This window comes from Leopardus geoffroyi, chromosome B1 (genome assembly GCF_018350155.1).
Source record: "Leopardus geoffroyi isolate Oge1 chromosome B1, O.geoffroyi_Oge1_pat1.0, whole genome shotgun sequence".
Classification (NCBI taxonomy): Eukaryota; Metazoa; Chordata; class Mammalia; order Carnivora; family Felidae; genus Leopardus; species Leopardus geoffroyi.
In genome coordinates this window covers 49091273-49116880 of record NC_059327.1, presented here as the reverse complement: position 1 = coordinate 49116880, position 25608 = coordinate 49091273, and the positions used below count along the sequence as shown (strand labels likewise).

Below are 25608 nucleotides of genomic sequence, written 5' to 3'. Positions count from 1 at the left end.
TTCTGGGCTGCTTGGAATGTTCTGCTTTTGGCCGAGATGCTGCTTTCACCAGCTCTATGCAGTTTGTGAACAATATACACATGGGATAATAATGATTTGTGCATTTTTCCTTAGGTATGTTAGACTTTTTTTTTTAATTTTTTTTCAAGTTTATTCATTCTTGAGAGACAGAGAGACAGAGAATGAGCGGGGGAGGGGCAGAGAGAGAGAGAAAGACACAGAATCTGAAGCAGGCTACAGGCTCTGAGCTGTCAGCACAGAGCCCGACGCAGGGATCGAATTCATAAACCACAAGATCATGACCTGAGCCGAAGTTGGACGCTTAACTGACTGAGCCACCCAGGTGCCCCTGTATGTTAGACTTTTTAAGATAGATTCTTGTTGAGGTGGGGGGCGAGAAACAAAGTCAAGCCTGAGGGTGAAGGTTTGCAACTCATCCAACAAAAGCAGTATGTGAAGCCACAAGGAGCCCCTTGAGGGAGCTGGACGGTGACTCTTCACTGTAGTACCTCTTCTCCTCTTGGGCCAGATCCTGAAGGGTGGGGGCTGGGTCTAATTCATGTTTGAAAGAATATTTGGGGGAGAGGCCAAGATGGCAGAAGAGCATGGAAGTTTTTTGTGTGTCTCACGTCCATGAAATACAGCCAGACCAACACTAAACCATCCTACACACCTAGAAAACTGGAGGATTAACACAACAATCTGCACAACCTGAACCACAGAATTCAGCAGGTACACGGTGGAGACAGGTGAATTTGGGGAGCAAGAAGGCGCAGGAAGGGGAGTGCTTTTGTGAGTGGAGAGAGGACGGAGATGGGGGGAGAATATGGGAAAAGCACCCCTCCCCAAAAGCAGCTGGAGAGAAAGTGGAAAATTGGAAACAGCTGCAGGGACTAAACTAAAAAGGGAGAAAGGAGAAAGGAGAGGGTTTAAATTCCATTAAGACTATAAACAAGACTATAAACTGAAGTGCAAAGGCTGCAACTCCACAGCTCAATACCTAGAGGTGCTCTGGTGGGAAGGGCGAATCCCCAGGAACACAGTGGGGTCCAGGAGGATCTCAGGCCACACAGGGAAAAGCGGTTCCACTGCTGGAAGGACATTTGGTAGAGACTGTTGAAGCCACCTGGTCCCAGCAGACCCCAGAAAGTGGCCACATTCGCTGGTGCTGGGTCAAGGTCATTAAGGGTGAAGCCTGGTGCCAGATGTGTGTTGTGATTTTCCATAATCCCTGAAATGCTGCTGCTACACTATCTCTCGAACTTTTTCTGGGACAGGCTGGCACCTGGCCACAGTCCTGGGGCACCGGCAGCAGCAGGGTCCAGCAAGCATTCCTGGGTACAGCTGACATTTGGCCATTGCTCGGGGAGACCCTCCCCCAGAGGGGCAGAACAGGTCAAAGCCGCAGTGCTTCAGAAGTAAGGGGCCTGGGAAAACAGCCGCATCTGAGAAAAAACTCGGTAGAGAGGTACTGCCTGGGGCCTGGTCATGGAGAATGAAAAAGCAGGGAGTGGACAAGAGCTAAAGATGGAGGACGGGTGCACGATTGCTGCTTCGGGAGAACAGACTGGGTAGTTGGGTGGAGCCATTTTCTCCGCTCCCGCACATGCGCATACGCACCAACGAGCCCCGCAAGAATCTACCCCAGTAGGCTAGCAGCACCATCTAGTGGAGAGCAGAGCTGTTACACTGAGCCCCGCCCAACTGGGCCAACTTGTGGGCCAACACAAGCCTCACCGCCAGCTTAACTTATGGACTATAAAACCCTACATAGACTGACTTCTACGGGAAAACGAAGTAATTTCAGTCCTACTTCAATCTGTTAGCAGGTTCATCTATTCAATTTTCTTTTTTTTTTTTCTTTTTCTCTTTTACACTTTTTCTTGAATACAGAAAAGAGAAAAAATTCATTTTTATTTTCAATTTTTATTAAAATATTTTTCTTTAATTTTTATTACTATATTTTTTACTTTTGTGTAAATTTTTTCAAATGCTATTTTACTTCTATCATTTTATTTTAGTCTACTTCAGTGTATTCACCTTTTCAAATTTTCACAATTTCCTTTTTTCTTTGTTTAGTTTTCTTTTTTCTCTTTTTTGTTTCTTTTCTTTTTCTTGAATGCAGAAAGAGAAAAACTTCATTTTTACTTTCAGTTTCAATTAAAAATATTTTTATTTAATTTTTTTAGTATATTTTTTGCTTTTATGTAATTTTTTTCAAATTCTATTTTACTCCCTTCATTTTATTTTAGTCTACTACAGTGTATTCACTTTTTCAAATTTTCAAAAGATTTCTTTTTTCTTTTTTTAAATCTTTCTCTTTTTCATTTCTTTTATTTTTTCTTGAATACAGAAAAAGAAAAAATCATTTATTTTTCATTTTTATTAAAAATATTTTTCTTTAATTTTTTCTACTATATTCTTTACTTTTGTGTATATTTTTTCAAATTCTATTTTACCCCCATCATCTCATTTTCAGTGTACTCATTTTTTTTTTTAATTCTCAAATGATTTCCTTTCCCCCTCCCTTTTTTTTCCTCAAATCTGTCAAACCACTTTCAACACCCAGACCAAAACACACCTAGGATCTAGCATCATCTATTCGACTTTTGTGTGTGTGTGTGTTTTTAATTTTTAATTTTAATATTTTTCTAATTTTAATTTTTGGAATTTCAATTTTTCTAGCTCATTAATTCCTTTTCTCCCTTCAAAATGACAAAACAAAGGAATTCACCCCAAAAGAAAGAGCACGAAGAAACGACAGCCAGGGATTTAACCAACACAGATACAAACAAGATGTCTGAACCAGAATTTAGAATCACGATAATAAGAATAATAGCTAGAGTTGAAAATAGATTAGAATCCCTTTCTGAAGAGATAAAAGAAGCAAAAAATAGCCAGAATGAAATGAAAAATGCTATAACTGAGCTGCAATCATGGATGGATGCGGTGGCAGCAAGGATGGATGAGTCAGAACAGAGAATCAGCCATAGAGATGACAAACTTATAGAGAATAATGAAGCAGAAAAAAAGAGGGAGATGAAGGCAAAAGAGCATGATTTAAGAATTAGAGAAATCAGTGACTCATTAAAAAGGAACAACATCAGAATCATAGGGGTCCCAGAAGAGGAAGAGAAAGAAATAGGGGTAGAAGGGTTATGTGAGCAAATCATAGTAGAAAACTTTCCTAACCTGGGGAAAAACACAGACATCAAAATCCAGGAAGCACAGAGGACCCGCATTAGATTCAACAAAAACCGACCACCAACAAGGCATATCATAGTCAAATTCACAAAATACTCAAGCAAGGAGAGAATCGTGAAAGCAGAAAGGAAAAAATAGTCCCTAACCTACAAGGGAAGACAGATCAGGTTTGCAGCAGACCTATCCACAGAAACTTGGCAGGCCAGAAAGGAGTGGCAGAATATATTCAGTGTGCTGAATCAGAAAAATATGCAGCCAAGAATTCTTTATCCAGCAAGGTTGTCATTCAAAATAGAAGGAGAGATCAAAAGTTTCCCAGACAAACAAAAATTAAAGGAGTTTGTGACCACTAAACCAGCCCTGCAAGAAATTTTAAGGGGGACTCTCTGAGGGGAGAAAAGACAAATATGTATATATATATATATATATATATATATATATATATATATATCTGTATATATGTATATATATATATGTATATATACATGTATATATATATGTATCAAAAGCAACAAAGACCAGAGAATACCACCAGAAACTCCAACTCTACAAGCGTCATAATGGCAATAAATTCATATCTTTCAGTACTCACTCTAAATGTCAATGGACTCGATGTTCCAATCAAAAGACATAGGGTAACAGAATGGATAAGAAAACAAGATCCATCTATATGCTGCTTACAAGAGACCCACTTTAGACCTAAAGACACCTTCAGATTGAAAATAAGGGGATGGAGAACCATCTATCATGCTAATGGTCAACAAAAGAAAGCTGGAGTAGCCATACTTCTGTCAGACAATCTAGACTTTAAAATAAAGACTGTAGGGGCGCCTGGGTGGCGCAGTCGGTTAAGCGTCCGACTTCAGCCAGGTCACGATCTCGCGGTCCGTGAGTTCGAGCCCTGCGTCGGGCTCTGGGCTGATGGCTCGGAGCCTGGAGCCTGTTTCCGATTCTGTGTCTCCCTCTCTCTCTGCACCTCCCCCATTTATGCTCTGTCTCTCTCTGTCCCAAAAATAAATAAACATTGAAAAAAAAATTAAAATAAAGACTGTATCAAGAGATGCAGAAGGGCATTATATCATAATCAAGGGGTCTATCCACCAAGAAGACCTAACAATTGTAACCATTTATGCGCCAAATGTGAAAGCACCCAAATATACAAATCAATTAATCACAAACATAAAGAAACTCATCGATAGTAATACCATCATAGTAGGAGACTTCAACACCCTGCTCACAGCAATGGGCAGATCATCTAATCAAAAAATCAACAAGGAAACAATGGCTTTGAATGACACACTGGACCAGATGGACTTACAGATATATTCAGAACATTTCATCCTAAAGTAGCAGAATATACATTCTTCTCCAGTGCACATGGAACGTTCTCCAGAATAGACGATATACTGAGACACAAATCAGCCCTAAGTAAGTACAAAAAGATCAAGATCATACCGTGCATATTTTCAGACCAGAACGCTACGAAACTTGAAATCAACCACAAGAAAAAATTTGGAAAGGTAACAAATACTTGGAGACTGAAGAACATCCTACTAAAGAATGAATGGGCTAACCAAGCAGTTAAAGAGGAAATTAAAAAGTATATGGAAGTCAATGAAAATGATAACACCACAACCCAAAACCCCTGGGACGCAGCAAAGGTGGTCATAAGAGGAAAGTATATAGCAATCCAGGCCTTCCTAAAGAAGGAAGAAAGATCTCAGATACACAACCTAACTTTACGCCTTAAGGATCTGGAAAAAGAACACAAATAAAACGCCAAACCAGCAGAAGACAGGAAATAATAAAGGTTAGAGCAGAAATTAATGCTATCGAAACCAAAAAAAAAACCAGTAGAACAGATCAATGAAACTAGAAGCTGGTTCTTTGAAAGAATTAACAAAATTGATAAACCACTAGCCAGTTTGATCAAAAAGAAAAAGGAAAGGACCCAAATAAATAAAATCAAGAATGAAAGAGGAGAGATGACCACCAACATAACAGAAATAAAAACAATAAGAGAATATTATGAGCAATTATATGCCAATAAAAAATGGGCAATGTGGAAGAAATGGACAAATTCCTAGAAACATATACACTACCAAAACTGAAACAGGAAGAAATAGAAAATTTGAATAGACCCATAACCAGTAAGGAAATTGAATTCATAATAAAAAAATCTGCCAAAAAACAAAAGTCCAGGGCCAGATGGCTTTCCAGGGGAATTCTACCAAACATTTAAGGAAGAGTTAACACCTATTCTCTTGAAACTGTTATAAAAAACAGAAATGGAAGGAAAAGTTCCAAACTCTTTCTATGAAGCCAGCATTACCTTGATTCCAAAACCAGACAGAGACCCCACTAAAAAGGAGAACTATAGACCAATTTCCCCCATGAACATGGATGCAAAAATCCTCAACAAGATAATAGCCAACCAGATCCAACAATACATTAAAAAAATTATTTACCACGACCAAGCAGGATTTATATCTGGGATGCAGGGCTGGTTCACTATCTGGAAAACAATTAACGTGATTCATCACATCAATAAAATAAAGGACAAGATCCATATGATCCTCTCAATAGACACAGAGAAAGCATTTGACAAAATACAGCATCCTTTCTTGATAAAAACCCTCAAGAAAGTAGGGATAGAAGGAGCATACCTCGAGATCATAAAAGCCATATATGAATGACCCAATGCTAACATCATCCTCAATGGGGAAAAACTGAGAGCTTTCCCCCCTAAGGTCAGGAACAAGACAGGGATGTCCACTCTCACCACTGTTATTCAACATAGTATTGGAAGTCTTAGCCTCTGCAATCAGACAACACAAAGAAATAAAAGGCATCCAAATCGGCCAGGAGGAGGTCAAACTTTCACTCTTCGCAGATGACATGATACTCTATATGGAAAACCCAAAAGATTCCACCAAAAAACTGCTAGAATTGATTCATGAATTCAGCAAAGTTGCAGGATATAAAATCAATGCACAGAAGTCGGTTGCATTCCTATACACCAACAGTGAAGTGACAGAAAGAGAAATCAAGGAATCGATCCCATTTACAGTTGCACAAAAAAACATAAAATACCTAGGAATAAATCTAACCAAAGAGGTGAAAAATCTATACCTGAAAACTATAGAAAGCTTATGAAAGAAATTGAAGAAGACACAAAAAAATGGAAAAAGATTCCATGCTCCTGGATAGGAAGAACAAATATTGTTAAAATGTCAATACTACCCAAAGCAATCTACATACTCAATGCAATCCCTATCAAAGTAACACCAGCATTCTTCACAGAGCTAGAAAAGATAATCCTAAAATTTGTATGGAACCAGAAAAGACCCCGAATAGCCAAAGCGATCTTGAAAAAGAAAACCAAAGCAGGAGGCATCACAATCCCAGACTTCAAGCTATACTACAAAGCTGTAATCATCAAGACAGTATGGTACTGGCACAAGAACAGACACTCAGATCAATGGAACAGAATAGAGAACCCAGAAATGGACCCACAAACATTTGGCCAACTCATCTTTGAGAGAGCAGGAAAGAATATCCAATGGAATAAAGACAGTCTCTTCAACAAGTGGTGCTGGGAAAACTGGAAAGTGACACGCAGAAGAATGAACCTGGACCACTTTCTTACACCATACACAAAAATAAACTCATAGTGGATGAAAGACCTCAATGTAACACAGGAAGCCATCAAAAGCCTCGAGGAGAAAGCAGGCAAAAACCTCTTTGATCTTGCCTGCAGCAACTTCTTATTCACCACATCTCTGGAGGCAAGGGAAACAAAAGCAAAAATGAACTACTGGGACCTCATCAAAATAAAAAGCTTCTGCACAGTCAAGGAAACAATCAGCAAAACTAAAAGGCAACCGGCAGAATGGGAGAAGATATTTGCAAATGGCATATCAGATAAAGTGTTAGTGTCCAAAATCTATAAAGAACTTATCAAACTCAACACCCAAAAAACAAATAATCCAGTGAAGAAATGGGCAAAAGACATGAATAGACACTTCTCCAAAGAAGACATCCAGATTGCCAACCGACACGTGAAAAAATGCTCAACATCACTCATCAGCAGGGAAATACAAATCAAAACCACAGTGAGATACCACCTCACACCTGTCAGAATGGCTAACGTTAACAACTCAGGCAACAACAGATGTTGGCGAGGATGTGGAGAAACAGGATCTCTTTTGCATTGTTGCTGGCAATACAAACTGGTGCAGCCACTCTGGAAAACAGTATGGAGGTTCCTCAAAAAACTAAAAATAGAACTGCCCTATGACCTAGCAAATGCACTACCAGGCATTTATCCACGGGAGACAGGTGTGCTGTTTCGAAGGGACACATGCACCCCAATGTTTATAGCAGCACTATCAACAATAGACAAATATGGAAAGAGCCCAAATGTCCATCGATGGATGAATGGATAAAGAATATGTATACACACATACACACACACACACACGCACACACACACACACAATGGAGTATTATTCGGCAATCAAAAAGAATGAAATCTTACCACTTGCAACTATGTAGATGGAACTGGAAGGTATTATGCTAAGTGACATTAGTCAGTCAGAGAAAGACAAAAATTCTATGACTTCACTCATATGAGGACTTTAAGAGACAAAACAGATGAACATAAGGGAAGGGAAACAAAAATAATTTAAAAACAGGGAGGGTGACAAAACAGAAGAGACTCATAAATATGGAGAACAAACTGAGGGTTGCTGAAGGGATTGTGGGAGGAGGGATGGGCTAAATGGGTAAGGGGCACTAAGGAATCTACTCCTAAAATCATCATTGCACCAGATGCTAACTAATTTGGATGTAAATTTAAAAAAAATAAAAAATAAAATAAAAAAAACAATAGTTGGAATACATTGAAGAAAGGTACACAACAGATGTTTGTTGAATGAATAACTGAATGTATGGATGGAATCCCTGCACGTGTAGATGCTCTGGAGGTATGACCCTCAATTTCAGCATTGCTTGGTTTCTTCATATAGAGGCTGGGGATGATAACTCCATCCACACCTCTGCCCCAGGGAATCACTGGGACAATCAAATGGAATCATTTAAAGAAAGTAGGAGGCATGTGAGCACATGGACTGTATTCAGATGTCCGATTAACTTCCATACCCATAGATGCAGCCACATTGAAGTCTGTTCAACTCTCCTTCGACACAATCATATTTCCATAATACTGTCTGGGGGAAAATGCCTATTGTAAATGTCTTCTGTAATTGAATGGGAACAAACCATTTTTTTGGACCCTTCTGATATTAGGTGACAAGGAGGTGTCATTTGAGCTACCAGCTGCCTGCAAGACTTCACCCACTAGAATACTCAGCCTCTGGGTCATCCCTACACATCCCTATCAAATGTCCCCTTGCCTGTTTTGGCAGCTCTATTCATATTAGGCAAATATTGGAAACAACCCAAATGCCCATCAACAGGTGAAGAAACAAATTGTAGTAAATGCATATGATGGAATATTACTCAGCACAAAACAAAAGCCAAAGAAGTAACTTGTGCTACATGCAACAGTAAGGACAAATCCCACCATTATAAAAAGTGGAGTAAACCAGAAACAAAAGAGAGGAATGGCCCCTTGCCTGAAGCCACAGGTTTTTTTTTTTTCAACGTTTATTTATTTTTGGGGGGACAGAGAGAGACAGAGCATGAACGGGGGAGGGGCAGAGAGAGAGGGAGACACAGAATCGGAAACAGGCTCCAGGCTCTGAGCCATCAGCCCAGAGCCTGACGCGGGGCTCGAACTCACGGACCGCGAGATCGTGACCTGGCTGAAGTCGGACGCTTAACCGACTGCGCCACCCAGGCGCCCCCTGAAGCCACAGGTTTTAAAAGGATGAGCTTTGTTCCTCATGAAATGTCATAGTTGAACGGTTCTGGGCCTACGTGTGAGTCTCATGTGAAGAAACTAGACCCCACAAATTGTGTATCATCAATTACCAATACTAAGGAGAGGCTCAGCCAACAGCCTGGACTGCATTTGTGTCCCCGTCCCTCCCTTCCCCTATAGGCAAGGACACACCAGTGTGGGAGTATTAACAACTGCTCTTTGTTTTAGGTAAAGGAAGACATCGCCAGGGTCTTACTAACGTGCTGGTATTTCTTGCTAGTAAACACATCTCTGCAGCAAAGATCCCTGGACAGAACATGTTGAGCACATTTCTGGCTCTTTTTACGATTGTATTCCTGGACATGTTGGTGGATCGATGGGTGATTAAAGACCACTTTTTCACGAGAGGTAGTATAGGGCATGGCAGGGCACAAATTGTAGAGTCATATTGCCTAGGGTGGAATGTAGCTCTGCCACTTACAGGCTGCTTGACCTTGGACAAATCACTGAGTTCCTCTGTCTCTAGAAGTGGGAATAATAACAGGACCTATCTCATTTAATGTTAAATGAGTTAATATATGAAAAGCACTCAGAAGTGCCTAGCACGTGGTATATACTCTAAAGTGTTTTTCCTCTGCTTCCTGCCTCTCCCCCTGCCTCCCCCCTCCCTTTTTCCTCTCCCCACTCCTCCATCTCACCTCCCCTTTGCTCTTATTATTTTTTATTACTACTACTGTTTTTTCCCTCTGTAAAATGGAGCCTCATATTGGAGCTGCTTCCCAGAGATGGTCAGGAGGTTCAGTCACTGAAAATGACTAAGACCTTTCAGATTCAGTCGTGGGTTGGCAACTGCACTATGGGGAATGCTGAGCCCTGGCACTTTGTTCTCATGTATGAGGTCTGACCCTCCAGTATTGAGACTGAATTTTTTTTTTAATATTTATTTTTGAGAGACAGAGCCTAAGTAGGGGAGGGGCAGAGAGAGAGGGAGACACAGAATCTGAAGCAGGCTCCAGGCTCTGAGTTGTCAACACAGAGCCCGACGTGGGGCTCAAACTCACGAACCGGGAGATCATGACCTGAGCTGAAGTTGGACATTTAACCGACTGAGCCACTCAGGCGTCCCGAGACTGAATTTTTAACCAATACATGGGGATGTATTCATGAACATTACCTTCAGAGCTCTATCCTCAGGGCAGGGGTGGGGGGGGGTGTGTACTTGTAAATGGAGAGGTCAGCCATGGCTCAAACTATTTTTGGAATGTCCCTGATGCCTTTCCCCATCACCACCCCAATCTGAATATAATTACTCTCTTAACATTTTGGCAAGATCGCCTTTTTAAAAATGTTTTAGGTCACACTTAGGTTGACAGTTATTTGTGCCTGAGTGCACCTCTCATCCTGGATTGCAACCCCCTTGAGGACAGGGAGCCCGTCTTACTCATTCTTGCATCCCCTGGACCTTATGCAATGTCAATGCTCCATAAATGCTGGCTTTGTTACAGGGCTGCATTGAGACTGTCTTTGGAAAGTTCCTTCAGCGGTCACAGAACACTCTTCCGAATATCTCCAGTGTGGCTAATCTGTGTCCTCTGGGAGTGGATGTGACTTCAGAAAAACACGTAAATTAATTCTAAGCCAAGTTTGGTGAATGAATTGAGCAATGCCAATTCTGTCCTATAAATAAGTTCCTCAGACTGGTTTCTGGTGTGGCTCATGAGCCAGGTCTAGCTTCCATTCCTGTAGAAGCTTTCCAAAAATTATTTTGAGCAGGGTTTTAGGTTAGGTGTGCGGTGTCCCAAGACAAGGCTGATGTCACTGCTCTGGACTAATGGGGAGAACCGGGAGGCTGTAATGCTGAGATTGGCCACCAGAGGGCGGACGAGTTCCAGACCCCAGGGGAGCTTCGGCAATTGCTCCAAGAACTTTATAAAGACTGGCCGCCAGAGCAGCTGCAGTTCACATCTCCTTCAGTATCTAGCAGAGCTGCGGGTGCCTTCACAGAACATCTCCCGAGCGCTGCCTGTGGCTGACTGAGGCGAGACACCAAGACAGGGACTCCCCAGCCACAGGCCCTGAATCAGGCACAAGGTTGAGTGCTGCCTCCTGAACCTGAGCCTCCCAGAGAAGGGACCCCTGAGACAAGTCACTGAGCACCGGGGCAGCCTCCTTCTATGACTCCGTCTGGCTTTGGCTGGCTGTGGGGACAAGCTCTGCGGGACTGCCTGGGTCTCCGTGCGGTGACAGCAGCCAGCCCATCGGCCACCATGGCGAATGCCGGAAACTGAGGAGACGGGCTCTTCTGTGGCCTCACTGCGGGCACTCAGGTGAGTCTTGGCACTAACTTTGTCCTGGCACCTGAGCACAGCGTCCCAACGGCGGCTGGGGGACACGGATGCGGCAGAGGGAGCAGGGCTCTGCCTTTGGGCATCTCGGATGCGGAGCACAGAGTTGCAGCACCAACTGGGAAGGGCCTCCACGTTGTGGGCCCGCAGGGGTCCGCTGGCGTGAGCCCGCGTTTGGGGAAGCTTTTGCCTTCATGGCCACTCTACCTGGCTCATGCCGCAGCTCAAGAGCCTATTCTGGGAGCAGATGGCACAGGTGACTGTCCCTCTACACGTGTGAAGTGCATGTGCGTGGGCACATGCGTCTAGTGGTCGGATGAACGAAGGGAGAGCTTGTCTATAAAACATCTTCACCTTTCCAGCTTTTTAAAAACTGTATTAAAATTTTTTTTTAAAGTTTATTTTTGAGAGAGAGAGAGAGAGAGAGAGACAGAGCACAAGCAGGGGAGGGGCAGAGAGAGAGAGGGAGGCACAGAATCTGAAGCAGGCTCCAAGCTGTCAGCCTGCCTGTGGGGCTTGAACTCACACACCAACTCACACACCACAAGATCAGGACCTGAGCCAAAGTCCAATGTTTAACCCAATGAGCCGGCCAGGTGCCCCTGCACCTTTCCAGCTTCGGGTTATGATTTAGGTTAACTAAGTACAGTTAGAGGAGAGGGTCGTATTCATGGGTTTTTTTTACTTGGTTTTGATGAGTTTAAAGCTGTATGATTCAAGGAGGAGATGCGAACCCTGCAGAGTTAGATGCCGGGACCCAGGGACACTGTATTTGCAGCCACAAGTGAGGCTTATGCCACTTGCAGCAGCAGCAAGAATTAATTAAGTCCTTCTGCTGCCCAGAGAGTGACTTGAGAGTAAGGGTCCGGATTTCACATTCACGATTGCTTACTGCAAAGGGGACCCAAAAGAGCATTATTCCCGAGCCCAGCCAGGCAGGAGGGAAGCCTCAGGAACCTGAAGATGCCCCCACCCCTACCTAACTGCTTGGAGGGATCAGAAGATGCCGGGGGTGGGGGTGGTTTCTCACCAGACTCCACCGCCGACTCCCTGTGCGCCCTTGCTCGGAAAGCCCTCCGTGTGCACCATCCCCCACCCGCCCCCCCAGGCCTGAAATAACTGAGTGGCTGGTGGATGTGCTTCTCCCCTTCACAGAGGTGATGGCCTGAGGCTGAACAAGCTCAGCTGATTGGGCCAGGTTCCTGAGGAGTAGGAAGTGGCTCCAGGATAGAACCCTGTGTCCTCTGAGCTCCCCACCCCCCACAGGCCTGTATGGAGCTGCCTGGGTTGGAGCTAGGGGTGTCTGAGTGCTTCAGCTCTAACATGTAGCATCCTAACATGTAGCTCTAACATCCCTAAGAGGCTGGTGAGATTTCCTGTCCCTGGGAGAGGAAGGCCCCACTCTTGGACTTGAAACAGGCTCCTTGGGCTTTATCCACATGCCACTTTGGTGTCCACACCCTGCCCATATTTCCATGGTCCCGGTCCCCGCCCTGCTAGCTCTTATAGCCTCTCCTTGGTTCCAGGGCCTCCACTGACCCTCTGCGCTCCCTGGTCTGGGACCCTAAAGGTGGCTGCCAAAAGGGACGGATACATGCTTCCTGGACGAAGCAGCCTTGTCGCTGGGTCAGTGCCCTGGGTGGGAAGCCTTTGCCTGGTGCCTCACCCTCCTCTGACATCATTGGTTCTTGCCTCTTTGGCAAGATTGCCCAGATTGGCTTATCTTTAAAATGGGAACAACAGACTGATACTACCTTCCCCACTGTGGTCCTGGTGGGGCAGAGAGATCCCAGATGGCAAATGGTCTGTAACTCATGGGTGTGTGTGCACGCAAGGGATGTCTGTCATCTCTATGGTCACCACAGTTGGCAGTGAGTTGCACCTTGCTCGAGAGCACAAACTTGGCCCCCAAGGCTCTGAGACCAAATGACCAAAGGGTGCAAATTCCTGCCCCCTTTTCCCAAGAAAGAAAAATAGCTCAAAATAAAACCTGTGGCAGACAGAACATTCTTAGGTTTCATTCCCAAGTAACAAACATTAGCAAAGCTGGCTGAGCGTTTCCAATCTCATCTCACTCACATCTGGCCTCTGCTCTGCCCCAGCCCCTCTTCTCAACAGGCTCCCCAGGGCTTCTGCTCCATCAGCCCAGGGCTGTGGAGGGGAGAGAGGAGGGGCCGCCCTATAGACACATTCCAGATAACAAGCCATGCATTCCAGCTCTGGTCCAGGAGCTGATCGGCAGAGGGGAAGGTGGAAATGAAGACAGGGCTAACCTGGCCCAAGCTCATCTCCACACCCCCACTGCCAGCATGGCAGTGCCCCATCAAGCTCTGTGTGATCTCTGGGCAGCAGCGCCTGTTGCCTTTGGCAGAGAGAGGATTATCGTTTGCAGAAGAGACACTGGCCTCCTGCTTTGCAGCTCCCCAGGATCGAGGCCAGTAGGAGGGGTGCCGCACTTAGCACTTATGAAACAAGGGAGGGTCCCCTGCAGCTTAGCAGCGGTGGCGTTGCTCGGGGGCCCCACCTAGAGGTCCATGGTGGGTGGAGGACTTGGATGGAGCACGGGTGTTGGGAGCTAGCAAACCGGACGTGACTGCAGCACAGAGAAGCTGGGTGGGAGCGGTTTAGGGGCTCCCCGGGGCAGGGAGAAGAGATCCTGGCAGAGCTGTGGGCTCCCCTCTCCTGCAGGCTGGAAGAAAGGTCCACAGAAACCATGAACACCCTGACTATGCGTGCTTGCATGCTTGTGTGTGCAGGGCATGCCTGTGTGCAGGGCACGTGGTATCTCATTACTAGAAGAAATAAGAATGGAAGCCCCTGTCCATCCTTCCAGGCCATCAGAAGGACAGTTGTATGGAACCTGGTCAGTTCTGACCTCTTCTCAGCCCTGAAGTCAGAGGTCTCTGGAGACACAGGTCAAGCCATGAAAATAAGGGGGTTATGTTTTGCTCTGCCTGCCAGAGCGGTTCAGCTAGGCTCCTCTTTCATTATCCCTATTTACTGAGACATGCTAACGCCTCCTTTCCCACTGTGCCTCAGAAGAGGAACTGATTGGCTGCTCCCTTCAGTCAGCAGTCACTGTTCCCAGCACCACCCGCCCCCCCACTCCCCCCCGCCCACCTGCCAGGCCCCCATCATCTCCTCCCAGGTGGTAAACCCCTGGCTATCTGGGCCTCAGGGTTGAGTTTGCTCCATGCCGGGCCTGGGACCCCTCCATCCTCCCCGGGTCTTTTATCTTCCAAAGAATTTGCTCTTTAAAAGTGGATTTTGGGGGGGTTCAATATCCAGATAGTCAAAAAGCATCAGGGCCAAAGGTCAAGCTACACTGATGGCTGGAAGGGAGTTGAAAGTAGAAAGTAATTTGTAAAATCACTGAGCATCTCTATCAGAGAAAGAATACCAAGAAGTGGTCTGGCTCAAAAAGTAGATTCTTCCTATTACACAAAGAATGCAAACACATTGTAGAAAACCCAGAATATCCAGCAAACAAAAATAAGCACAAAATCCCCACGATCCCCACCAGAGTCTTCTGATTATGTGTCTTACCCGGAGCAACCCGGAACATCTCCAAATATAATCTTTCCGGTCACGTACTCGGGGATATGTGTATATATTACAAAATGGGATTGTCTTGTACACACTTATGTAAATGGCGCTGGTTTCCTTCAAATAGTATACCATTTTCCCAAGTACATGGGTACATTCCTGAAACACCATGGAGGAGACCCAAAGCCCCAGCAGGCCATGCAGACACCAGGCCCTCCCTGGTCTAAGGCTGCCCAGGTCTTAGTGTTTGGGGGACTCCGCTGAGGCCACTTACCCCTCGGGCTTGGGTGGGAGGTGAATCCTTGCCATGGCCTCACTGCACTCAGCCCCTTTGGAACATGCCTGCCCAGTTAGCACATTTCCAACACAGAGCAGCAGCCTAAAGATCCAGAGTCTCGGAAACCACTCCATTTGCCTCAGGAGGGTCGGCGCCTCCAGGCCCCACAAAGCACAGCCCTCAGTGTCCCTCTGGCTCAGGCTCTGGCCCCAACCAGGAGCTACTGAAAGGAAGGGACAGATCCCGTGATCAGAAAGGTCCAAAGGGCCTTGGCCTTCCCAAGTGCTGAGGAAGTTGGGAGGGGACTCAGGATCCTGGGAACCTGGTAGATGGCATCCATCAAGGAGAGGCTCTCAGTGTTCAGGCTCGGGCCATGGGCATGGGCTCCTCGTTCTGTGCGTTTGTTTCTGGATCCATCTATAGTTTATTCTCTCTCTCCTCTGCCTCCTTTCTCCCTCTCCTCTCCCCTTGCTGTCTTTCCTGCTGCTGCTGCAGGTCAGGATGGAGAACAAAGCCATGTACCTGCACACTGTGAGCGACCGTGACACCGGCTCCATCTTTGAGGAACCCTTTGACGGCAGGAGCCTGTCCAAGTTGAACCTGTGTGAGGACGGTGAGTGCCCCTGGCTCAGTCTTGCGGTGCAAGCCCTGCCCTGCCTCCCCACCCAACCTTGGTATTTCCCCAGGGCAGTGGTGACCTCCTGTCGAATACTTCCTATGTGAACTTCACATTTTGAAATGTCTTATTCATGCATCTCAACAAATCTGAGTGACCTGCAACGTGCATATCCATCTCACAGATGAGCTAGTGGAGGCTGAGAAGGTATTAAGGATCCTACAGCTCATCAGGCATAGAGTTGTTCCAAAACCGAGTCTCCTGACTCCCAGGATAGGCCTTTCTGCCTCTCTGCCTTCCTCTCCTCTGAGTGAATGAGGCTGGGGTCAGGCAACGGCGTCTGAACCAATGAGCCCAGACCCTCTCAGGTGAGGAGCCTCCAATCCATTTCCCGAAGCATTTGCGAGGAGAGAACATACCTCTTCAAGGTGCTCATCCTTCCCCTGGGTCTGAGACCCCAGCCCATGCCACAGGAAGGAGTTCTCTATCCCAGTGACCCAGAGGGCTCTGCACCTTTGGGAACTGGTTATTTGCTAAAACTGGGAATTCAACTGATGCTTCCTCCAAAGGAGCCCAGAGCACCTTGTCAACAGACTGAATCCTGTGTATCCAGGCCAGAGCTTGACACTTAGTGGGTGCTTAATAAATGCTTGCTACGTGAGTGAATATACTCTGGTTTGCAGTGAGCATAGGCGAGGAGAGCATTGTCCCCACATCAAAGATGAGTAGAATGAAGTTTACCAAAGAGTCTCATAACGACTGATGGCCAATTAAGCAGAGACAGGCAGAAATTGAGTTCTGCAGAGAAAAGGAACCAGTGGGATATATACATATGTAAAGAGATTTATTGTGAGGAATTGGCTTACATGATTCTGGAGGCTGAGGAGTCCCACCATCTATGTCTTCAGGCTGGAGACCCAGGAAAGTGGGTGGTATAATTCAGTCTGAGTCAGAAGGCCCAAGAACCAGAGGAGCCAATGGTGTTTGAGGGCTGGAGGAGATGCTATGTCCTAACTGTGCAGGCAGGCAGGAAGCAAAAAGCAAATTCCCCTGCCTTTTGCTCTATTCAGGCCCTCAACTGACTAGATGAGGCCCCCTCCTACTGGGGAGGGCAATCTGCTTTACTGAGTCCACCAATTCAAATGCTGATCTCATCTAGAAACACCCAGAAACGATGTTCCACCTGGCACCCATGACCAGTCAAGCTGACAGAAATTCACTACCATGCAGCCCTTTATTCAAGGCTTTTCTCAAGTGCTGTGTTTTCTCTCTACTCTGCTTAGCTGCCTTTGTCTCAAAATTACTCAAAAAGGGAAATGCCTCCCCCTCATACTCTAACCGTGTCTTTCCTCCCACAAGGTGCTGAATGCCAGGAGGGAAATTGGGCAACTCAGAGAGGCAGGGATTGGGGACAGTCTCCCCAGGGAGAAGAGCCAAGATGTGGGCTCCTGACCACTAACCTCCCTCACCCTGCCATACTAACTTGCTCACCATTGTAGCTCTTCCTTTAAATTCCAGTCAACGAACATATTTCGAAGACTTGTGATGTGTCAAGCTACGGGTTGGGTGCCAAGGATGCTCCAAAGAGAAATTAAACCATCCTTGCCCTCAGAGCGCTGTGATCTCAGTGGAAGGGATTGGCTTGGGACAATTACACGTAACATAAAGCAGGCAAGAATACATGTGAGTTCGGCAGTCCCCTCTTATCTGTGGTTTTGCGTTCCATGGTTTGTTACCTGCAGCAGGCTGTGGTCTGGAAACAGATGATCCTCCTTCTGACCTATTATCAGAAAGTCAGTCGTAGCCTAGCACCACATTGCACTGCCTGGGTCATTCTTCTTGCTTCATCTCATCACAGAGCCATTGTATCACCTCACATCACAAGAAGGAGGGTGAGGACAGGACAGTAAGATGTTTTGAGAGAGAAAGAGCCCACATTCACATAACTCCTATTAGAATGCATTGTTATTTATCTAAATACAGTAAAACCTTGGATGGTGAGTAACTTATTCTGCGCATATTATGCAAGATGAGCATGCGTGTCTAGTACATTTTAACTCGATAAACAAACTGTGTCTTGCGATACGAGTAGTACGTGATGCCGAATGTCACATGATCACACTGAGCCAATGGTTCGTGAAATTCGCTTTGATATACAAGTGCTTTGGATTACAAGCATGTTTCTGGAACAAATTATGCTCCCAAAGCAAGGTTTTTCTGTATATCTATTATTAGTTATTCTTGCTAATCTCTTACTGTGCCTAATGTATAAATTAAATTTTAGCCTGGTATGTATGTATAGGAAAAAAAGGTAGGACATGTAGGGTTCGTTACTACCCATGGTTTCAGGCATCCATGGAGGTCTGTGGACAAGCAGGCACGAATGTACTGAAGTCAGGAGAAGCCTTTCTGGAAAGGCTTTAAAGATTGAACACAATTTTGTCAGAGTAGGGTGGGAAAAGGCATCACCAGCTGGGTCACACCAAGCCAGGCCAGCGTTTCTGTTAGGTTACTGCCACCTGGGAGAGCCAGATCACTGGCCAGTGCTCAGCACTTCCCCATCAGCAAAGGTCAGGCTGGCTTTCGTGTTGTTGATCCTGTCCTCTCCCTACCAGCCCCTTGGGAAAGAGGACTGGCTTGGCAAGAAAGAACTGGAGTACAGCCCTGTGGGGGAGCCTGGAAGACCAGTAGAGCTGGCCTAGGGGGCCGATAAGAGAAGGAAAGGGCAGGGTATACAGGGCAGGGAGAGGCCTGGGGTGAGAAGTATCACCAGGCCATCGCACCCTCTTCCCCCATCTTGCTCTCCCTTTTTCTGAACCCCAGACTTAAAAAGATCATTTGGCCCAGAAGGGCTGAAAATAACAGTAATCTCAGCCACTGTGCTTTCCAGGCCCCCCAGCTGTGAGGAGATGTGACCAGAGGGACAGCTTTTGAGCCCTGCTCCAAGAGTCCTCAGGGGTCACCTGAGGCCTGGCACCCCATGAGGTGTTGACAGAGGTTGAAAGATGTGGGGTTGAGGCCGCCTGACTGGGTCACATCCTTTTCTGGGCCTCAGTGTCTTCATCTGCCAAATGGGGGCAGACAGGAGAGGTTCTGTCCAGTTCTAAAATTCTGTGTGTAGAAACAGACCTGGTCATTGCATTCAGGGTGTGGTCCTTTGAAAATCTGAGTGCTACCTTGAGCAAAGTCTACAAAGCATCCCGCCTCAGTGCGAGTGATAACCCAGGTGCTGACCATGGCCAAGGAGGCTGCCGACCTTCACCTTGACCCTGGGAGCACAGGGTCACCTGGGGCCTCTGCTGCTGAGAAGCTTGTTCTCCCACCTCCTTCTAGCGTTTGCTCAAATATCACTTTCCCCATTAGGCTTCCTGCCCCCCCTGCACCTTCAGCCCCTTTCCCTGCTTCGCTATTTCCTTTTTCCCGTAACACACTATATCATTCTTATGTACTATGCTTATCATTTACTGTCTGTTCCTTGTGGGAAGACTATAGGCTGGACAAGGGCAGGCACCTCTGTTTTGTTCACTGAAGTCTCTCAAGCCTGGCACACAGTAGGTTCTCACTATTTATTGCAGGAATGAATGAATGAACGAATGAATGATTGGACATTGGGGTCCTTGAAAGCTCAAAGAGGCAAAACAAATGCATTCGAAGCCTGATTTCCATGTTGTCTGGGTCTTCCCCACTCTTCAATGACCAGCCCTCCAGGCACAGGGTGGTGGGGGCATGAGGGACCCAGAGAGACTGGAGTGTTCAGATGAAATCAGCCACCTGAGCTCGTGGATTTCTGGTTTGACTTTTTCCCCCTTCCCTTTCATTTCTAAGGCGAAACCAGTGAGCTCTGACTTGGGGAAATTCAAGCCAGATTTGATCTGTTTCTCCAGGATTTTGCTCTTTGATCCTCATCTCTGGAGAGTGTAACTGGAGAGGGAGAGGAAGGGCGGTGGGGGAGAGGGAGGTTGCTGGGAAGGCAGAGGGTGGACAGAGATGGGGAAAGGGAGGGAGGCCTGAGCCGCTCAGGGGCCTAGAGTAGATTTAAACAGTTATGTCTGGTAGGCCTTGCAGGCGCTCCAAATCCCTTCCAGGGTTTCCCCCTTGAAGGAAAGATGGGGAGGAGAGGCGGTGGCTCCTCTTGGCCCTGGGGTTACTGGGATCTGGGGAAGCAAAGTTGCAAAAATGCAGCCCAGATATTAAGGTGTGACTCAGACTTTAATGTGGGTGGGACTTTAAAGACATTAGGGCGTAAACTGGTTATTTCAGGGCTGATGCACTGAAACCCCCCCCCCCAACTTGTCTTCTCTTTCCCTCCACCCTGCCTTTATCCCTGCCCTTCTTTCCACGTAGCAAGTGAGGAGGGTGGGGAGGGGGCTGTTACCTGCTTAGGCTCCCCTGTCCCCTTCATAAGGGCCCATCTGGCCCAGCTCCTACGTGTTGCACCCATACATCCTTCAAGGCTCACGCCCTCACACCCTGCTCTGCGTCGGTCTTTGGGACCTCTCCCTTCTCTGCACCTCTCCTCAGGCCACGTCTCAGGACCCTGCCTCCTCCCTTGGGTCTGAGCTGTCAGCACCTCGTTGGGAGCCCCCCTGTTGGAGGGGAGGCCCCAAGGGTGGGCCGGCCTCCCCTCTGTGCCACCAGGGGGAATAGCATCGCTTCCAGCTGTGTTGCTAGAATTACATGAAAGGGCTAATCGCAGAATGCGACCTTCAGTGTCCTCCAGCCCAGCCTCCTGTGACCTCGATGACCACTTCCACCTCCCTCTGAACACCAAACGGGGGGGAGGGGTGCAGCTGGACCTGCTTCCCCCTCTCCCCCCTCCCCTCCCTCCTTTCCCCTCTCACCTTCCTCGGTGCTGCCTTGCTTCTCTCGCCCCGTGTAGCTGTAGGCCTCTCCCGTCTGGCGCCAGGAGGCGGAGGAGGCGGAGGAGGCGGAGGGCTGGGTGTGGGCCTGGCTCCTCCACGGCCCTTCCTGAGGGCCAGAGAGAGGTGTTAGTGTCAGAAAAATACTGTAGTCGTGCTCACCCCGCGGCCTCAGACACTCCACCACGCTCCAGCGTCATCCCGCGGCCGCAAATGGGAGGCTCGCAGAGGTAATGAGTTACACATGCTCCGGGCTGCGCCTGGACGCCTGCAGCCAGGCCGCTTGCTGAGTTTAGGGCCCAAGACCCCCCCCCCCCCACCCCATCCCCGCATTCCTAACCCATAAAATTAAATTATTCTCCTCGGGGAACCCCCTCATCTACCTTCTCATCAATCAGATCTCCCTGGTTCATCTTGGCACAGCTCAGGGCTGCCGGGCAGCGGCCCAAAGACAGGGGCGGATTTCCTGGGAGCGTCTGGCTGGGACCTCACGGGAGGCTCACCCTCTACAGGTTGGAGAATCAGGCACCGGGGCAAGAGGAGAGCAGAGATATTAACCGGCACGGGGCTGCGGTGTTCTCAGCGTTCTGTGCCTGTTGAACAAGAACACAGAGCCAAGTGCTCCGTAAATCCGTGGTCACCGGGGGGCCATGCTGGATCCTGGGTCTCTGTGGCCCAGTGGAATATCCCTCTGCAAGATGGGGAGCAGCCTGGGAAAGAGACAAGAGCCTGGATGATTGCAGTTTGGCTGGTCTGGTCTTCCTGCAAGGGCGTCTGGTGTTTGCCACCCCTATTCTCGGTGGCCGCTGCACACCCTGCACTCTGGCTCACGGCGTCGGCCACTGGGGATGAGCCCGGCAGGAGGTGGGAGGACCCACGACAGGGAGGTTGGAGTATTTATTCCCCCAGGTCCTGTCTTCAGGGTCCACCTTGGGCTGCCTGTGTCCTTCCACCAAAGGTCACAGATCCTTATAAGCCACCCTCTCCACGCGGGTTTTCTCCCGCCAGATTCCAGCAACTGTTCCCCTCCTTGACCCTGGGGGCCCACTGTGGTCACATCCAGGGGACACCACTCCAGCCTTTGGGGGCATTTCACACCCTGGCCACACTTGGCATGTATTCCTTTATGAAATGCTTTGAAGTGTCTTATTTTGAGTGGGCCGTCTCTTTCTCTGGGGCCTCAACTTTCTAATCTTCAGTGTCCCCATCTGCAAAATGGGAATAATGTTACCTCACAAGATCTGTGGGAAAATCAGGTGCCACAGGCCACATAAAGCACTTTGTGCACAGTACACCCTTGATACACGTTTCACCTCCCCGTCCTTTGGGGAGTCCCTTGTAAATCCTCAGGAAGTGAGGAAGAAGGAGAGCAAAGGACGAGGGCATCAGGAGCAGCTGCTGTCAGCCCCCCCAATCCCAGGTCTCCTAAGAAACACCCACATCACTTCTCAGGAACGCTTGGCCGGGTGAGGATTTTAAGGCTGCTGCTTACCTTCTGCTAAAGGAAGCAGAGTTTTAGTTAGTGGGCTCCCTTATGAAGCCTAGATTTTCAAGGAAATCAAACAAAGTCTTTTAGTCGTATCCCCCAAATAGGGGAATCTGTAAAAAAATGTTCTGGACCCTGAAGCCTGGTTCTGGATCAGTGGAATCTGTAAGAAATGTTCTGGGTCCTGGTTCCAGGCCATATGTGACTCTATCCATTCATTGTTCCTGGTGGAAGCTGGTGTCTTGTGGAGGGAAGAACTAGAGAAGCCCAGATGCCCCAACAGCTCCTTCCTACGTGGGGTGGGGGTGGGGGGCACAAAAGGAGCCTCTGCTCCCTTCCGTCACTCAAGCCCCCAGTCCCTAAACCATGCCATGTTTCATGTGGCATTGCCCTCACCGTAAGGGCAGTGAGGACGGCTTTGAGGGAATAGCACTGACCTGACCACCGGCCCGGCACACTCTGGAGTGGGGGTGCAGGGGGGAGGTCTGTGGTGAAAAGCTGGGTCACAAGTGGGAAGGGAGCTTCAGGAGAGGCCCTGAGCAGAGAGGTGATGAATCATGGCATGGCTATCCCTCATCACATCACCTGTTCCTTCCCACCCAAAGACCTTGCTCAGGTGGTTCCTGGCCTTCATTCCCTAGGTCATGCAGTCATTCATTTTTCTATCCTCATTTTTCAACAAGAAAGATGCTCTGCGGGCCCCCTGCAGGTGCTATGCACTGGCTATGTGCAGGGAGGGGTGCAAGGAGGCAGGAGACATGGCCCGGCCCTCTGTCATTTCATCATCACTGTGGTTAGTCTGTCCCCTTCTCTCTCCCTGCCCTCCCCACTGTAAACCAGCACAACGTCGGTCCACATGCAAAGCTTACTTACCTAGAGGTGATCGGGTAGGAAGGACATTCAGGGTTTGGACCATGCAGTTGGTACAGACTGTATTGAGCCTCATTGGCTCCAGGTGCCCTCTTCCAAACTTAACATCCTTACCAGTCTTGTCTTCTCCACTGTGGGGAGGGCACTGCATGGTGGCGGGACCACAGGCTCTGGAGCCAGGCATGCTAGGTTCGGACTCCAGCTCTGCTGCATGCTGAGAAATCCTGAACCAGTTCTTAGCCTCAGCTTTCCTTCCCCTGTGCACTGAGATAATAGCCCCTGACTTAGGGTTATTGCAAGGGCTACCTGAGTTATTCCACGTTAAGTCCTTCTAACAGTGCCCGTTACATACAGAGCATTCCATCAGTGTTTGATCTTAGGATGACTATGGTTGCATCCCTTCCGTTTGTCTGTTCCCAGCCTGGGGCCTGCCCATGGTACCCTAGTTCCTCCACATTCTCTATTTTCTTTTTAAAAAATTTGTTTTAATGTTTATTAATTTTTGAGAGGGGGGAGGGTCAGAGAGGGAGGGAGACAGAATCCGAAGCAGGCTCCAGGCTCTGAGCTGTCAGCACAGAGCCCAAAGCGGGGCTCAAACTCACAAACCTTGAGATCGTGACTTGAGTCGAAGTCAGACACTTAACCCACGGAGCCCCCCAGGCGCCCCTCCACATTTTCTATTTTCGGTCTCCGGGACACAGTTTCATTCCTACCTTGTTCCCAAGTTTATCTGCTATTGATTCCTGGTGTCAAATAATAAGCAGCGTGACTGTGGCCCCCTGAGTCTAGAAGCCTGCCTTCTCTCTGTCTCTTTTCCAGCCCTTTGGCCTGGCTTCCTTGGTCCCTTTCAGCCCTTCCGTTCACACTATGCTACAGCTGTGTGCACCTAAGTCCCTCTGGACCATAATCTCCCTGAGTGCGAATGCTGTCTGCCTTGGATTCATCTTAACATTCCCAATACCAGCACTGTGTCTTGCACATGGAAGGCACCTTTGCTTGTTGCACGAATGAACACATTCTTTTTCACCAAATCCTTAAGTACTAGGTGAAGGCTTGCCTAAAGATGTGAGTTTAAGACAAAAGAAACTATGACCTCATTCATCCAAAGATGACAGGTTTCATGGTGCTGCTGGCGCATACAGAAAGAAAAGGTCATGATTCCTGCCCTCAAGGGGCTTCAATTTCCCTGAAGACACAGACAGGTAAGCCAATCCTACCATATCATTTGATTTATGCTCTAACGGAATTGGATGCAAAGTGTCATTAGAGGGGAGAAGAAGGAGCCCTAAGTCTGCCTTGGGGAAGAAGGAAGACCTCCTGCAGGGATAGACACTGGAGTGAAATACTGGAGGACAGACAGTAGTGTGCCTGTTAGAAAGGGCAGAGAAAGTTTTTCCAAGTCAAGGGACATAGCACAGAGCTCAGGTTGAGGAAAGAAAGTGGTGGGAGGTAATGAATGTTTGTTTTTTGAGCTCTGATAGGTCAGGCACTGTTATAAGAATTGGACAAGGATAAGCTCATCTGATCCTTACATCAACCAGTAAGATGAGTCCCATTATTACAGCCAAGTGATATATGAGGAAACCAAGGCTCAGAGACCTGGTAACCTGCCCAGGATCACAGTCAGGAGAGATTGATGTCTTTGTTCACTGGGGCTGCTATAACAATACAGCCTGGGTGGCTTACGAATACATTTATTTCTCACAGTTCCAGAGACTAGAAGTCCAAGATCAAGGCACTGGCAGATTCCATGTCTGGTGAGGACCCTCTTCCTGGTTCATAGATGGCTGTCTTCTTACTGTCCTCACATGATGGAAGAGGAGAGGGAGCTCTCTGGGGTCTCTTCCATAAAAACACTGATCCCATTCACGAGGACCTCACGCTCATGACCTGATCACCTCCCAAAGGCTTTACCTCCAGTTCTCATCATGTTGGAGACTAGGCTCCAATGAGAGGTAGGGGGGTACAAATATTCAATCTATGGCAATTGGAGTCAGGATTAACTGACTCCACAGCCCATACTCTTAATTATATTGAAGCTAAAGTCAAACCATGAAAAGTCTACTGTAGCATCCATAGGAATTTGGGTCTCTGGAGGCAATAGGAAGTCAGCAAAGTGTTTCAAAGCAGTGAAAGGATAAGGTCTGATTTCCATTGTAAAATTCTCACTCTGGCTGCAGTAGGACATTAGATTTTCCAGCAATTACCTCTTCTGAGCCATTTCAGTTGAGTGGGAGAGAAGCCAAAGTGCAGTGGATTTAGTCTGGCTTGAAAGAAAAGGTGAATACCCAACACAGGCTCTGCTTCTGAGGTGCCTTGGCTGTGAGGTTGGGGAAAGACTCAATGGGGTGGTAGAGGAGAATACTGGGTGGAGGCCAGTTAGGATAATCCAGGCATGCTGTGCCTCCAAAGAGGCAAAGGCAGTGGAGGAGGTGAGAGGCAATCCAGTTGTGAGGTGTGCCTTTAGGTTAGTAATGACAGACTGATGGCGTGTGAGAAATGAGATGAGGTCCAGAGA

General features: G+C 47.5%; 1 protein-coding gene and 1 long non-coding RNA gene across 3 annotated transcripts in view; one reads left to right on the top strand and one right to left on the bottom strand.

Moving 5' to 3' along the window:
- LOC123589405 overlaps positions 1-21040 on the bottom strand; it is a 55838-nt gene extending 34798 nt beyond the window's left edge. Inside the window, exons 1-2 of the long non-coding RNA XR_006708311.1 lie at positions 20717-21040; positions 17612-17747 (exon numbers count right to left, since the gene is read on the bottom strand). This is a non-coding gene — a long non-coding RNA (uncharacterized LOC123589405). The remainder of the gene's footprint in view (positions 1-17611; positions 17748-20716) is intronic.
- The window catches only part of SCARA5 (scavenger receptor class A member 5), a 127345-nt gene continuing 112757 nt past the window's right edge, over positions 11021-25608 (top strand). For both annotated transcript variants that reach the window (XM_045461459.1, XM_045461453.1), the window contains exons 1-2: positions 11021-11418; positions 15755-15872. In XM_045461459.1, the coding sequence (XP_045317415.1) occupies positions 15761-15872 (112 nt within the window). In that variant the 5' untranslated portion in view covers positions 11021-11418; positions 15755-15760. The remainder of the gene's footprint in view (positions 11419-15754; positions 15873-25608) is intronic.